We start from the raw sequence: 14,949 nt of genomic DNA, 5'->3' as shown, positions 1-14,949 counted from the left end.
GTAAAAAGGCAGTAAAAAGACAAAGGATTTCTGTCCTAAACTGCAGTTGTGGGAATTAGGGGTGTGGGGGGAAACAGGAACAGCTTCCCAATTTTCCCTTTTTTTGTTTAGCATCTTCCCCTGCAAAGCAGACAGCCTGACTTGGCTTAATTCCTGAAAGAGGGAGATCTCCCCCCTCCGTGAGGCTGAGCAAGAAACTAAAGCAAGGTATGAAATCGAATCTTTCTCTTCCCCTCCAGGTACACCTGGATGTCACCTTACTGCCAGGAAAGCACAGGAAGAACAAGGGAAACACAGTCAGTCCAGCAGCAGACTGATCCTGCTTCCTGTGGGGCTGGAAGGCTCTCGTTGCAAACTGAGAAACCAAAAGGCAGACACGTCCTTGGCCAGACTTTGGCCATTGAGAGGTTGCCAGAAAGTGCCAAAAAGCAGTCAGGGCTGCTCTCACATTTAAGGCACGCTCCGAGTTTTAAATCTTTCCCAAGCTCAGACTTACAAGGCACAGCCTTTCAGCCACAGAGAGCACAGAGCCTGAGGTCTGGCACCTATTGTGTAGTATCTCCTTCATCAAAACATTTAGGAACATTTTGAGGATGAAGAAAGTCTCCCAGCTCAGGAATGGAGTGTTCTCTGAAAGAATGGCCTCATAACCTTTTCCCTTTACATACAAAAGCATCATTAGTTTGACATCCTGGCATCTGACAGCTTGACACAAATGGTGGAGAAAAAAGGGAGTTAAAACAGGCACCCAGTGAGGGGGTTAAACAGGGAACACTCTGCTCCAAAGGCTGACAGGTCACAGGCTGTTTCTTACAGCTCTTGAGCAGGATGGGGAAACATGATCCTGCTCTGCAGCTTTCTGGGACAAGCTCTCTCCAGCTCCACAGGAAATCCCAAGGTCTGTCATTGCTCGTGCAGGTGGTGCCTGCCCTGAGAGCTCCTGGCTGATCTCAGTGCCCAGGGGACTCACTGGAACGGATTCAATACCAACTGAAGATGCTCAACATCTCGTGTGTCTGGCCTTTGATGATCTGCTGTCACAGGCAGTTTGTATAAAGTGCAGCATCTCCTGTCTCAGTAGCACTGCCCTCCTCCAGCACTCACCTGGTGGCCCTGCTGGGCCCCTCTCACCGGGTTGTCCCTTCTCTCCTTTTGGCCCTGGTGGTCCTGGGAGACCAGTTGGTCCGACCGGGCCTGGAGGGCCAACCTGTCCTGGCAGCCCTGAAAGCATTCACAAAGGAGGTTAGTTGGAGATTTTGAGGGCAGTTCCTCAAAACCAGAGGAGAGAGACTCAGAGATGCACAGGAGGAGAAATGGAGCTGTGCCCAGACAGGGTGGCGCTGGTGGCAAGAGCTGTCTGGCAGAAGAGCCAGACTGGGCCTTGCTTCTCCTCTAATTCCTCCAATCCCTAAAAAAAGAGGCTTTTCCCCATGCACAATGCCCTCCCCAAAAAGCCAGCAGGATGTGCACCTCCAGCTGGGATGTGCTGGGCAGAGCTGAACTGAGCCCACACATTGTGCCCTCCCCAAGGCCTGAGCAGCTCGAGGCAGGCTCTGCCTGTTCTGTGCTGGGTTCAGCCAGCTCCAGGATAGTCCCAATGTATCAAAATACACAAAATATATTTGCAAAAGCAAATCAAACCCTGCCTCCCACTTGCTCTGGCTGATCTCTACCTATTGCCCAGGGATTCTGCACCAAAGATGTCTCCCTGGTTTCTCCTGTGTTCATTCACCTCACAAATGCACCACGCTGTGCACGTGCTTTTTTCACCCCAAACTGAAATTACTGCACTCCCACTTCTGAAGTAAATAGATGGCACTAATTTATATCCACAAACAGGGTGCTGAGCTGGGTTCCAGGGTTCCAGGGAACTGCTGGAAGCACCAGTAGCACAGTAATTGCAGCCCAGTGGGATGTTCCTTGGCAAGTCCACTCAGACCCCCAGCGAGCCCACAAAAGGTGCAGGGCAGCATTTGTGACCTGAAAGTGACTCTTTCTGATTATAATAAACAAAATCTTAATGTTGTTCCCTCTAGACTATCAAAATAAAAACAACACTGGGCCATTTGATGGTGTTTTTCAGAAAAACACTGCACATCTTTGGCTCACGTGGAGAGACACTTAAACACTGTGCAAACAGCAGTGAAGCCTTTAATACCTTGGAGACGTGGCTGAGTTACTCTGTCTGCTCAGATTAAGTGGTTAATGGTTACAATAAAGGCATTGACTGTCAGAGCCAAGAGAGTCGGAGGCTCCTGGTTTCTGGGCTACCAAAGGGCTCAGAGTATTTGAAAGCAGTGGTAGATCAGGCTCCAAAGCCAGAGGGAGATCAGGCTGACTCCAAAGTTCAGCACACTCAGTTTTCAAGTTTCAGTCCATTTCCAAGTTTCAGTATTATATATGACCATAACCCAGCAGAGCAATTTGAGGTTTGATCAACTTTTAAGGAGTGTCTTTCTCCTTTCCCAATATCAGGAGAGGTACTGGACCCTCCAAGAGCAGTGCCAGGAGAATATGCTTCATGTGGGGGTGGAGAGCATGGATGGGAACAGAAGCAGAGAAGGAGAAAAGGAAGGAAGTTGGCCAACTAACACCCTCACAGCTGGTACCATAGGGAGCAGGGCTACACAATAAAATCAAGGCTCACGGGATTTGCAGCTCCCACATTTGGATCCAGTTCCCACTCTAGGTGTGGGACAGCCCACCCGGGGTACAAAACCTTGTCACCCCAGACATTCATCCAAACTCTCCTCATTTCTCAGGGCAAAGCAATAATCCCCAATATTAGACCCCCTGGAAATTTTCCCCTTCCTCTCTTCTTTTTTTTTTTTTTCCATTTTGGAATGATGTCCAAATTATTTTTTCTAACAAAAATGAAATCTATCCACCTCTAACCCACAGTGAAACCGGGCAGACTGAAGAGGCTCAAAGGCTTTGTGTGGGAGGGTGTGCCTGTACTTCTGCTGCATTCAGTCATCAGTAAAGATCTGATTTTGGTACTGAACAAGGAATTAAGGTAAGGTTTTAATTGGATCAATTTGCTTATCCCCAGGACACAAAGTGCAGACTTTCCTATGAGGGTCTCTTTGAATGGGTCTCACCTGGCAGTGGGTGCTGTCCTGGCAAGCTCAGGCAGGTGATCAGGAGCCCGTTTAAGAAAGCAAGAGCATTTGTTCATAGCATTGCAAACAGCTTCTCCCCCTGTCAAAAACCCCCAACACACCTGAAACTTCATTGCAGCAAATTCTTTCCAGCACAGGGGGAAGAACAACAGAAACTGTTTTGCAAGCACGACACGCTGTGCTGCTGAGTGCGGGTCAGAACGTTCCCTCACTCAGATAAATCAGCCTCAATCCTTCAGTTCAACCTTATAACTCAATCCCATGAACTCCTGCAGACCAGGAGCAATCCCTTCCTGCAGCATCCTCAATCACTCTGCTGCAGCAGAGCTTTAGAGAAACTGGCACTTCCTTCCCTGGAGGGGAAAGCGCTGAGGGAAAGGCTGGGAGAAGCAGCACTGAGTAAAGTGTCAGGCAAATGCTCACACTGGTGACAAATGGTGTTACCAGCATAAAAGAGACAAGTGCAAAAGGGAGAAGAAAGAGGGAAGGATTCAGGGAAAAAGGGGGAGGGAGATGAATAGGCCAAATCTTCAGCTGGCATAAATCAGCTCTGCTGCAGTGGCATTGCTTTCAGAGAGCTGAGGCCCATGGCAAGTGTTTATCCTCCAAAAATATGAAGCAAAAGGCCACAGGAAAAACATTTTTTAAAAGGGAGAGTGTGAGTATTCTACTGTTGGAAACCAAGTCAGATGTGCCTGGATTTTCTTCCTGGTCCTGTCATTAACCTGCAACACACTATCTGCTCCCCTCTCCTCGCCAAGGTTTTCCTTGTACAGGAGCAGGGTGGGTTTGATTTGGAAATACAGATGGGTGTGGGGAGGGAAGGAAGCCAAATGTGGACCCAGGAGCTCTGTTCAGATGGAGCTCAGCAAAGCCATGCCCTGAGCATCCCCAGTGGATCTCAGTGCCTCTGGCAGGCAAAACTAGTAAGATAATAAGAGTTTTCTCCCATCAGTCAGCACATGCCCTGCTGGCTCTGGGCACGTGTGCTCCAGTGACCTGGCTTTCCATGCCCTGTGTGCTGGGAAATGAGTGTCTCAGAGATGACAAAGCTGGTGTTTGGCCCCTCTAACCAAAGCAGTCCTTGATCAGATAAAACCCAAAGAACAAACCCAGCCTCTCTATCTGTGAGGCTCCAAATCTCTGAGGGTTCCTGGCCTCAGCACCCTTCTGCTCTTTGGGACATGTCATGTACAGGACTGGGCATAACAACAGTTTGGGCTTTGAAAGAGAAACAGCAGAAACCATTAACTTACCCTGAGGTATCAGCTGCTCCTCAGCACCTCTGTGTCCTTTGGGCTCTGGTAAAGAAGGACAGGGTAGAAGAAATAATAATAATAAAAAAAATTAAAAAGAGAGAGAAAAAAGAGAGAGGATGAAAAATTAGGTCTCTTGCCGCCAACTGGCTCAGCCAGAGTATATATATTTTCTTAATACTCAGAAAAATGTATCCTGTTGATTAACAAGCTGATCAGAAAGGCCAGTGGTGCAGCTGTCTCAACAGCACTGATTGCTTTTAAATGATTGTCTGTTCTCAGCCCTGTCACTCACAGCAGAAATAACTCCCCTCATAAACAGTAGCAAGTTTTCCTGGACCTCGGCCTGGAGAGGCATCAGCCAACCCAGAGCCACAAGGTCACCCCAAACACTCCCAGCATTCCCAGCATCCCACCCATGTCAACCACCCTCTTGTCAGGCCCCAGTGTTGCTGCTCTTGGTCCACCTGGCAGAGAAAGCTGGTGGCATGCAAGCTAGGACTTGGATTTATTTTGGCTGAGCACCCAGAAGCAGGGCAAAGTAGGGAATGTTTCACAAAGACTCTGGGGAAGGGAGTGGAAGGGACAGAGGCTTGGCTTTCTGCACTCAGGTTTGAATTCCACCTACTCTAATATCCCACTTGTTGAAAGATCTCCTGAGGTCTGCGAGCTCTGTAGGAGAACCTGAGGGCAGCTTTGGGCAACAAGTCACAGCACAGCGTTGAAATCATCCAAAATGGGCAGTTCCCCTCCATCCTAAACCATTCGCATGGAATTCCCTACACTTCACCAAAATCCACAGGGAGTTTTTTTGGCTGGGTTTGAATTGGAGATACAGATGAGTGTGGGGAGGGAAGGAAGCCAAATGTGGACCCAGATCCATGAAATATCCCCACAGCTCCTTAGCCAGGCAAGGATTTGATGCCTACAGAGGTCAGGTAGGGGGTTCAGCAGGGAACCACGTGTCAATAAGCAACTTAACTGATTATTTCTAATTGCTGAAAGACACTGGCCTGGCTCGAAACGGTCCAGTGCATTCCTGACTCCCCGTGATTACACCAGAGTTGTTATTCCACACTAGGTTAAATAAATCAAGGCTTGAAAAACAAAGGGGAACAGTGAGCAAGGACTACACCTGGTAGCACACACACAGCCTGGAAGGTTGGCTGACACGACAGGCTCACACACAGCTCACAGCATCACCTGCCTTTTGGAGGTGACCACCAGCTACCTCCTGGATTTGCTGCAGGGGTGCAGGGTGCTGGCACTGCTCCATGGAGTCACCCTGCTGCAAGTGCTCCAGAAGAGCTGCTCTGCTTTCCAAAAGCCTGGGCGAGAGGCAGTCACTGCTCTGTGCTCAGAGAGGCACGATCATGTGTGAGAGGACTTTGAGTGGGAGGGACAATCACCAGTATTTCGCTGGACTGACTTTAGTACAACAAAGTGCAGGTGCAGAGATACTGTGACAGCACAAATAAATGACATGGATAAGGCAGAAGGAGCCTGTAATGGACACTGGGGGAAACTGCTCTAATTCAGTTCCTGGCAGCTGTTGCTGTGGCTCTGAAAATACTTTGCAGAACATATTGTTAGTGAACCTCCCTCCACGTTGTGGCATCATGTCAGATCATAAACATGGACGACATCTGGACTGTGTTGGTTGCTCCAAGTCTGCTGCAGTCATGAAGGGCTGCCATAATAAACTGCTTGGTCCGAAAAATTAAAAGGGAAGAAAAAAAAAAAAAAGAGAAGAAAAAAACAAAGTAGGTCCTAAAGAGAATAAAGAACTGCTCTGGGAGCAAGCAAAGCAACAGACAGACAGGCCTTTGGAAGCAGAGAGCAGGGATCTTGAAAAAAGATGCCAAGGTCAAGGAAATTCAATGCGTGGGGATCTGTCTAGCCAAGTGGGCTCGGAGGGAGAGTTTCTTACAAGTGTACTTTTTTTTCATGCCACAAGAGGGATCATAAAACAGCCCATTGTGTTTATGGCAAATTTAGAAAATATAAAGCAGACTGCAACTGATGTTGCTATTCATGGGAAAGCTTTTTGTCCTAATAAACTCAAGAATTACCCGTGCAGGCCAGTCCTCTACCCCCAGCACTGCTCCCAGATGGGGAAACGCTGCAGTCAGAGCTCAGTAGGTGAGTATGAACTGTCCCACTGTGCTCCTGATGGCTCTCTGGAGTTTCCTCAGGAATGTTTCAATCCAGCCAGGCCTCAAAATCCATATTTTCTGAACTTAAAGCAAACACACTGAAACACACAGGGAGGCACAGTGGCCCTGCTGAGGTTAACAGAACTCGAACTTCCCAGAGACCAGGATTCAGCTCTCGGTGGATCCTTGTGCCAACAGAAATCGAGGCTGTCACAGGCCATCGTGGCTGGAAAGAGATATTAGTCTCTGAATTTTGCTACTTTCTTCCAAGAACATGGTGTCTGAGCTGGCTGAACTCAAGGAAGGGCAGAGACCTTCCAAGCCCTCTCCTCTGCAGCTTCCAACAGCAGGGCAGGTTGACATGGCCTCGTTTTTAGTCACCCTGCAAGAATCGTGTGTATGTGGGATGGTTGATTTGGTGAAGAGCAGGTTGGACTTACCAGTAGATCCCACTGTTTTTCTCAGGACAGTCCCAGGATTGAGGAGGGGAAAGGCATCTGGCAGCAGATCATCATACCACGTGGCCGTGGTCCCGGTGATGGGCAGGTTGTTTTCCAGGGACGGGCTTCGCTCCGCAGCCTCGAGCAGGAGGATCTGCACAAGGACACAGGGAATGCAAACGTGGTCAGCTGGATGCTTTCATACATGGTCTCTATTCCTGAAGAGTTCTTGAAACTCCTCCCCTTGCCAGCAGGAGCTGGGAATAACTCTGCGTCCCAAACAGTGGGATTTTGGTGTTAAAGCTTTATGGGTTTTCTGGACAGTGGCAGCAATGAGGATATATATATATATATACATCCTCAAAAAAATGAGGATATGAAGGTGGTGTGTTAATTGTAACAGGGTCACACACCCTCCTTGGAGAGCAGGACTTCACTGCCTCCAGAGAGACTCATGTGGGATTGTCTCCCTGGTGAGAAACATGAACCCAGGGACCAAAGCTGGTGTCAGAGGACACAGCATTTCCCTGGGTTATGTGTTCAAAGCCAGAGTCACAGGATCAGAAATTACTGAGAGCTGGGACAAAGTGAAGGGCAGTACCTGGAGGCCCAGGGTAGCAAACTGAGCACAAGCACTGGCTGTAAGTGAAGCCCACAAATACTGACCAAATAAAAGATGATGGAGAAGACGAAGCTTTTAAAGAGTTGAAGTGCTTTAACTTTGAAGAAAATTAAAAAAAAAAAAAAAAGCAAGCTATTTCCTCAAAGAGCTCTACTTAGAAGTAATAGGATATTATTAAAACTCACAGCTGTTTCTACACCTTGCAAACACACTACCTTCAAATAAACCCACATCCCAATGGGCATCCCTGAGCTATTTAGGCCATTTACAACCTACACTCCTTGGAAGAGCGACCCCACTTCCTAGACATGATTCAGACTGTTCATTAAGCTGTGCTCCCCTGTATGAAACTGGGAGTTTGTCTCTCACATGGCTGCAAAAAGCTTAAATGTCCACAAACAGCAGAAGGATGGAGGACCCAGATTGACTCTGCCCACTGAGAAACTCCATTAAAGTGAAGGCCAGCAGAACATTCATTGCCCTTTAGAATCAACACTTTAAATGAAAGTTTTCACAAAGTAAGGATTTTTAAAATAGAATGAATTTTATATTTTAATCTAAATGCTTCATCCTTCTGCCTTCCCAGCCACTAGCAAGGGTGGCATAACAAAGTAGTCTACGGATTCCTCCTGGAAAAGTCTAAGCCTGGAATGCCAAACCCATGGGCCCTGCAGCAAATGGATTTTCCAGCCAGGCAGAAGATAAACAGAGGCCAAGGGCAGCAGCCACTGTCCCAGTGGGGCAGCCAAAGGGTTGGCAGTCCCTGCATTGGCCATGCCTGGGATGAGCAGCCACCCTGCCCCTCACCTTGCAGCTGAGGGATCCCTGCCCAGGATGGACACAGGACACCCACCAGGCAGGAGCAGGGCTGAGGTTTCCAGAACCAGAGTTTAGATCCAAGACTCCAGCACCTCCAGCAAACTCTGCTTCCTATGCACAAACCCACCTGGGAAAATTGTTCTGGGAGTGCAGCACTGGGGTTTGTTACAGCATCAGCTTTTCCTGTTTGAAAACCGCCTAAGCAACATTGATTTAGGGATAAGGCAAATAAAAGAGAATATGGCTCAAACTTTCCATTAAATCCCTAGAAGTTTCAGCTTTTGCACACTGTGTTGTCTTTACGTAATGAAGTCACACTGCAATTATAAATGAGAGTGACTTGGCTCTGCTTGTTTGTTTTTTAACTTGCAATTATTACAAGGTTTATCACTTCTTTATTGCAAGGCCTGGTGAGAGCCAGGATTGCAGCAGCGCCAGAAATGATGAACTTCCTGCAGAATGTACTGGCCTGATGGGGGTGAATCAGAAACTAATTAAACTGGGAGCTGGGTTAGGGGCAAGGGAACTGAATGTCAGCCTTGCAAACAGGCAAAATTCTTCCCTTATTGCAAGGATCTTTATTCACAGACCCAGTAAAGCAAAAAGGAGTAAGGTCACAGTGCTTTTAGTCACCAGGCTTCTCTGACACCAGGCGAGGAGGGAGTTGCTTCTGCCCCTTGCACTCTGTGCTCCTACCCAGTGATTTATCTGTCAGACCCTCAAGGAAACGTGTTATCAGTTCAACAAACACTCGAGCATGTGCCTTACCACAGTCGTGCCTAATTCCCACTGACATGGGACTTGAGTGTGTGCTGAAGACCTTTTCTGAATCACTTCATACTATTTACTATATCATCCTCTTACTTCCCCAGCAAGGACCTGAACGTTGCCAAAATCTTCTGAGCCACAGAGGGAAAACTAACCCTGGAGGTGGCAGATCAGAGGGGCTGCAGCCAGGGCAGGGTTGGGATGCTCCTGCTGGGAGGAAGGGACACACAAGGGCTGTTCTGAGCAGTGTTTTGCCACAGCCCAGCAGAGCTGTGGGAAGAGTGATATTAAATCAAGGCAGTGGAGGTCAGAGCCCAGCAAACTGGAGGGGTCTGTGGCCCTCCTGGGCAGCACGAGCAGCACTAGCACAGCTCTGCCGAAGGTCGCATCTGGAGTGGAACGGCTCCAAATCACTTTTATGGGTGATAATAAAAATGTGTTACCACATAATCAACACAAAACAGTGGCAATGGTATCCTTTTCATTAAAACAACATGTTTTAAATGAGCTCTCTGCTGATAAATGCTGTAAAAGCTTTAAAGGCATGCACAGAATAATCCAGTATGTGCTTTTATAAATTGACTATATATACTTTGCAGTCATTAAAGTTCAAACCGTAGTAACAAGTTTATTTTCCCTGGGCATGAAATGATAGAGGTCAGGAAGTCTCCAGACTTGAAATTGCTGAGAAATTCTAGTTTTTATGATTAGGACTGAAGAAGTGCCCAAAAGAAATAAAGCAGAAAGAAGAGAGCTCTCACATCCGTGAGATCCACGGAGCCAAACTAAAGAAGGAAAAGCACCAGGGATTTAGTCACATTCAAAAATCTCAAGCTATCCACAGCTCTTTCAGCAAGGAGTGTCCTCTCATAGCTCACACAGCACATAGCACAAATGGGCTCCTTACACATTATTGCAATAGCACTGGAGCCATTCATCTATTTTCTGTCACGTTCTGTTTTTCTTAAGGCTGCCATTGCCGTAGTCAAGGGACTCAAGGAGCATTCCCACTTTCATTAAAGAAAAAAAAAGGAAGTTTCTAGTCCTCTGAGTAAACTGGTGGAAAATGATACCACAGAGGCTCACAGCCAGAAAGCAAATTAGCAAAATGTGCAATGGATTAAAGTCTCAGTATTAAAATCTTGGTATTTTCTAGTCAATAAGGTTGAGGTAGAGAGAGGGATAACACCGAGGGAAGAATGTGTGGTTTCCACTGGGAATCCTCATGGCAAGCAGAGCCCACCTCTGTTGCTATTACCACTTCCAACACAAAAGTTCTGCCTCCATAAAGAATGGAGGCAGAAAATATCCTCATGCCATGTCTTGATGCCATGGGTAATGTCAGTCACCCTGGCAGGGCAGGGACAGAGAAGGAGCTGAAGGACAGCAGCTGTGGCTGCTGCCTGTGGTACCAGGAGAGCAGATTTCCAACAGAAGACAAGAAATGCCTCCCTCCCCACCTTGGGCTGTGTTGTCTGAGTTGAAGGGTGGCCTCAACTCAGCAAAACACTCAGGGTTTTGTCTTTCTGCACATATGGAAGGAAAAAGTCAAATCTGAGCCCAACTGGACACGCTGAACTGGAGCCTCTGGCAGGAGAAGCCCCAGCGGCACCAGGGCTTGTCTCTGGTTTCCAGGCCCCACGTCTCAGACGCAGCTGAACTGGGTCAGAAGGCTGGAAGGAACTGAAATGGGGCCATGTCTCCTGCCAACAGCGCAGCGGGAGCGGGGTCCAGCGCCGGCTCCGTGTGAACACCCAGGGAACGAGGAGGACGAGGCCCTGGCCCGGGAGCTCGGGGCCGGCGCCTGCAGAACCCACCCCGGGGCCGCCGGGCTCGGCCCTGACCAGGGCCCTCCACAGGGACACGAGTGCTCTGTGCCTGAAGCTCAGTCCCAGCTTACTCAACCCACCTCCTCCTTCTCCATTTGCCAGCATAAACTTTCTAGACTTCACACACATACCACATTCCTTGCGTCAGATCAAAAGCTCAGGCCAGGGACAATGGAAATGGGAGGACGGTTTTCATCTTCTGGAGATGTTCAGTGTCAGAGGACTTTTGGTTTTGGCTTGCAGTGGCTTTCAAGAACCCTATTTCGGTTGTTCCCACTCATCAAAAAGAAGATTTCACAAGCACGGCCTCCTCCCATCCATCATCTGTCCTCCGCTCACATTCCTGATGTGCTGTAACTACGTAGGTGCTAAAAACAAGGAAAGAACAAGCCAGGCTTCCAAAGATTTAAAAATTGATACAACAGGGCTCAGAATGCTTTTTCTTTGGATAAAAATCCAGATGGATATTATTAATTAATAAACAGGGGATAGATATTTGGTCTCTTGAAGCATTGGAGAAATGAACTCCCCTCCATCCCACTCTAAAGAGGAGGAAAAGATACTGCACGAATCCAGCTCATCAGCTAAAAATTCCAGTGTAAAATAAGATTCCCTTGATCTTGTAAAGACACAAGCTGATTAATAATGGTAATTGCATAACTCGTTGGACATACCTTTCTTTATAGCAAATTCTTTGGCAATATAGGAGTTTTTTAATCATTCATCAAGATGCAGATCTAAAAGGGAGTTCTGCAAAATCTGATGGAGAACGGTGTCTCTCACAGCAAACACGAGGCTCCAGTGCAGACACAAGTGCTTGGTTTCAAAAGCCAAAAGACATTCAATAAAAGTCCACTAAAATCTGATGAACTGGGTGCCCAGGGAGAACCTGGGTGACTTCATCCTTATAACAGCTCAGAGGCTTTGGCCAAAGGGGACAAGATAATTAGTGCATGGAGGAGTTTTCGCTGCACTGATAAATTATGGGGAGAGCCATAGCTGATGTCATTGTGGTGACTCAATGTAGAGCAAAAGGTGAGGTTTATGTCATCAGCTAATGAATGGAAGACAGCAACATGGACCAAAGGCTTCTATGAAACCACAGGTAGCACAGTTCTTGTTCTTTCTACAAACAGTTTCACAGGATTTCCAAAAAGGAGGGTGGAAAAAGTGACTGTTTCCTCAGCGGTACCTTCTGGAGGGGAACCAGAGCAGAGCAGACACAAAAGCACAGGCTACCCTACTGGTTCAGGTGAAACACAGGCACTGTTCAGCCCTCAAGGCTTTGCTTGAGAGAGCAGCAGGAAGGGAAGGACTGGCCGTGGTCCTCTGAGACACCCAGGGAGCTTCCCTGAGTCTGCTCCACAGTGGGAGTCACCTCGGAGAGCCCTGCAGCCAGCACTGCACTCCAAGATGTGAGAGCCAGGGAAGCAGCTGGGTGTGGAGAGGATCCAGCACTCCTTCCATGCTGTGCTAGGAGCTCACTGCAGAGTGAAGCACACAAGGGAGCTCAGAGTGAAATCACATTCCCCATTGGTCCTTAAAACACCTGATAAAAATCCATCAGGGCTATAACCTTCCACCCTCAAAATCACATCATTCTGCTCTGCCCAGTGCATTGCTTGTCACCTGCTGGGGATGTGGGAGTGTAGGACATGGAGCCAGGCCAGCCTGAGGTGAACTCAGTCTTGACAAAGTACCACCTGTTCCCAGCAATAGCTTTGGGATCAGCTCTCCTTCCCACCAGCTGAGGAGGCCTCAGCTCTGAGGGATTCACATCCTCAGACTCAAACAGGCTCAGATGCCCCATGTGCTCTACTGGGCTCTGAAAGCTGCAAGAAGAGCAGCACAACAGCAAAAGATGAGGGGCTTGGACCTTTCCTGGCTCACCTTGGTGTGAGCTGAAAAAAAAAGAGGACCCAAAGTCATCTTTATTTTAAGATTGTATTTCCCTTATGAAGCTCCACGAGAATTTCTGATTAGAATCACGTGGAAGTTTGTGTGTTTGGGTACTTACATCCCTTAGGTTCCTCAACACCTCCCTTACCAAAACCTACTGTTTGGCCACAAAACTATTTCTCTTAAAAACCAAAGCTTGTACACAACGTTCCCAGGTACTAAACACACCATAGGATTTTCTTGGCAAATTAAGTTGCCTGTCATAGGAAAAAAAGAATTTTTCAAAGTTACTTTATGAAAATATTAAAACCTATTAGACTTAAAATGCCAAACTTGTAACTAAAAGACTTTGTGGGAGGGGATGGTGGACAAGGAGGTCTTTGCAGCCTTTTTGTTGTTCTGGCAGACGATTTACAGCGTTGGCCAAACACGTGGAACAGTCTTAGGGGACAGACTGCTTCTTCAATCCAACAGTGATAAGAAATAAGGTCCAAAAATTTCTAGACTTGAGAAAGAAAGGATTTTAACTGTCATTCTGACAGACAGCAGGATGCCCAAATGAGAGAAGGGCCGGTACCCAAACTGCCTCAAGTGGTTTAATCATAATCAGGATTATTGCAGATTAGCAAAAGACCAAGAGATAAAGTCCAGATATGAATATTGACACAAAATTCAGTTTGCCCACCCAGTTTTGGTTCATGGTTCCCCTTAGCAAGAATCAGCCAGGAAGTTGCATTTTATTCTTAGGGATATTTGATTCATTAACTGACCTACAGAAACTCAGCATTAAATTAGAAATTTTACAGGGATTTAAGGTTGTCATTGCTACTGGAAACCAGCCAGTTATTATACAGCTACCTGTGAAACAGCCCCAATACTCCTTAAATTCAATGTCCTCAAATTCAAATTGCTGAAGCTGGAGAGGCAGATTCTGCACAGGATCATTAGGAAATCTTAGGAATTAAGTAAGACACCTTCCTGTTCAGAAAACAAAGAAAATAACTAACTGCTAGTGTTCTGTATCACATGCAGAACATGGAAAATCCATGCAAGTCCTTCAAGTATCAAGCAACTACTCATGTCCACTCTGTGGAATCAGCAGCAGCCTCACAGCCAAGCAGCTCTGGTTTCCCTCCCAATTTTTCAGCCATGTCATAGCACCGGGAAACATTTGCTATCTTCCAAATGTTTCTCCACTACAGCAGGGAATTGTTTTATTGTCTATCAGAGAAAGAAAAGACAATCCCCATAAAACATCCCAGACAGCTGCCAGTATTTCATGTAACTGCTTGGAAGAAGGGGGAGATAGAGAAACATTTCATACAATGGCCACATTAAAACTCCAAGTAATGATGCTTTGTAATCCAAAGACACAAGTAGTGTCTTTGGGGTAGTGAAGGTGCTGTGGGTAATCTGTCCTAAACAAATGAGCTGATTTCAGGTAAATAGCAATGTATTGATTTAATTCTGTGCACGGTGCAAAGATTTTCTTTAAAACCTTTCAGAATCTTGTGTGGGGAAACCACATTACAAGGACTGTTTTCATGCAAAAAATATGCATGTCCTTTATCAATCACACGATGAATCAATCAGACACTGGAGATGTAATGTTATCTCCCAGCATTAAAGCTGTGAGGGAAATGCCACGAGCTTCCCAAAAGTGGTGTCAGGAGACAAGGCTGGGTTTTACCAGCTCAGCTCAAGTGCTGCATTCCAGCTCCAACAAAAACCTGGCACTAATATCATAGCTCTGTGGTGGAGCTTATTAAGAGAAACTGGGTGAACAAACTGAGCAGAAATTTGTAGGCAGTTGCCTGCTCCCCTGCCAGATCTACCTGTTCCCCTGCCAGCCCTGCCTGTTCCCCTGCCAGCCCTGGGCATCAGTGCTGCTCTCTTGAGCTTAGAAGGAGTTTGTCTGGGCTCATCCTGTGACACAGGAGGGCAGCATCAGGCTCAGGAAATTCAGGAAGGACTGTACTCACTTCCCAATAAGACGCCGTGCTGGCCTAAGTGAAACCTTTCTTATGAAATAAAAGCA

The 14,949-nt window shown here is 47.1% G+C and overlaps 1 protein-coding gene across 10 annotated transcripts in view; it reads right to left on the bottom strand.

Moving 5' to 3' along the window:
- COL26A1 (collagen type XXVI alpha 1 chain) overlaps positions 1–14,949 on the bottom strand; it is a 181,524-nt gene that overhangs the window by 23,937 nt on the left and 142,638 nt on the right. For all 10 annotated transcript variants that reach the window (XR_004360511.1, XM_032707748.1, XM_032707749.1 and 7 more), the window contains 3 exons: positions 6,975–7,128; positions 4,379–4,423; positions 1,105–1,221 (listed from right to left, as the gene is read on the bottom strand). Coding sequence is in view for 9 of the 10 variants with exons in the window: in XM_032707748.1 (XP_032563639.1) it covers positions 1,105–1,221; positions 4,379–4,423; positions 6,975–7,128 (316 nt within the window). In the remaining variant the exon portion in view is untranslated. The remainder of the gene's footprint in view (positions 1–1,104; positions 1,222–4,378; positions 4,424–6,974; positions 7,129–14,949) is intronic.

The sequence above is a fragment of the Chiroxiphia lanceolata genome, chromosome 20, assembly GCF_009829145.1.
Source record: "Chiroxiphia lanceolata isolate bChiLan1 chromosome 20, bChiLan1.pri, whole genome shotgun sequence".
Lineage (NCBI taxonomy): Eukaryota > Metazoa > Chordata > Aves > Passeriformes > Pipridae > Chiroxiphia > Chiroxiphia lanceolata.
This window is presented reverse-complemented; position numbering and strand designations above follow the sequence as displayed.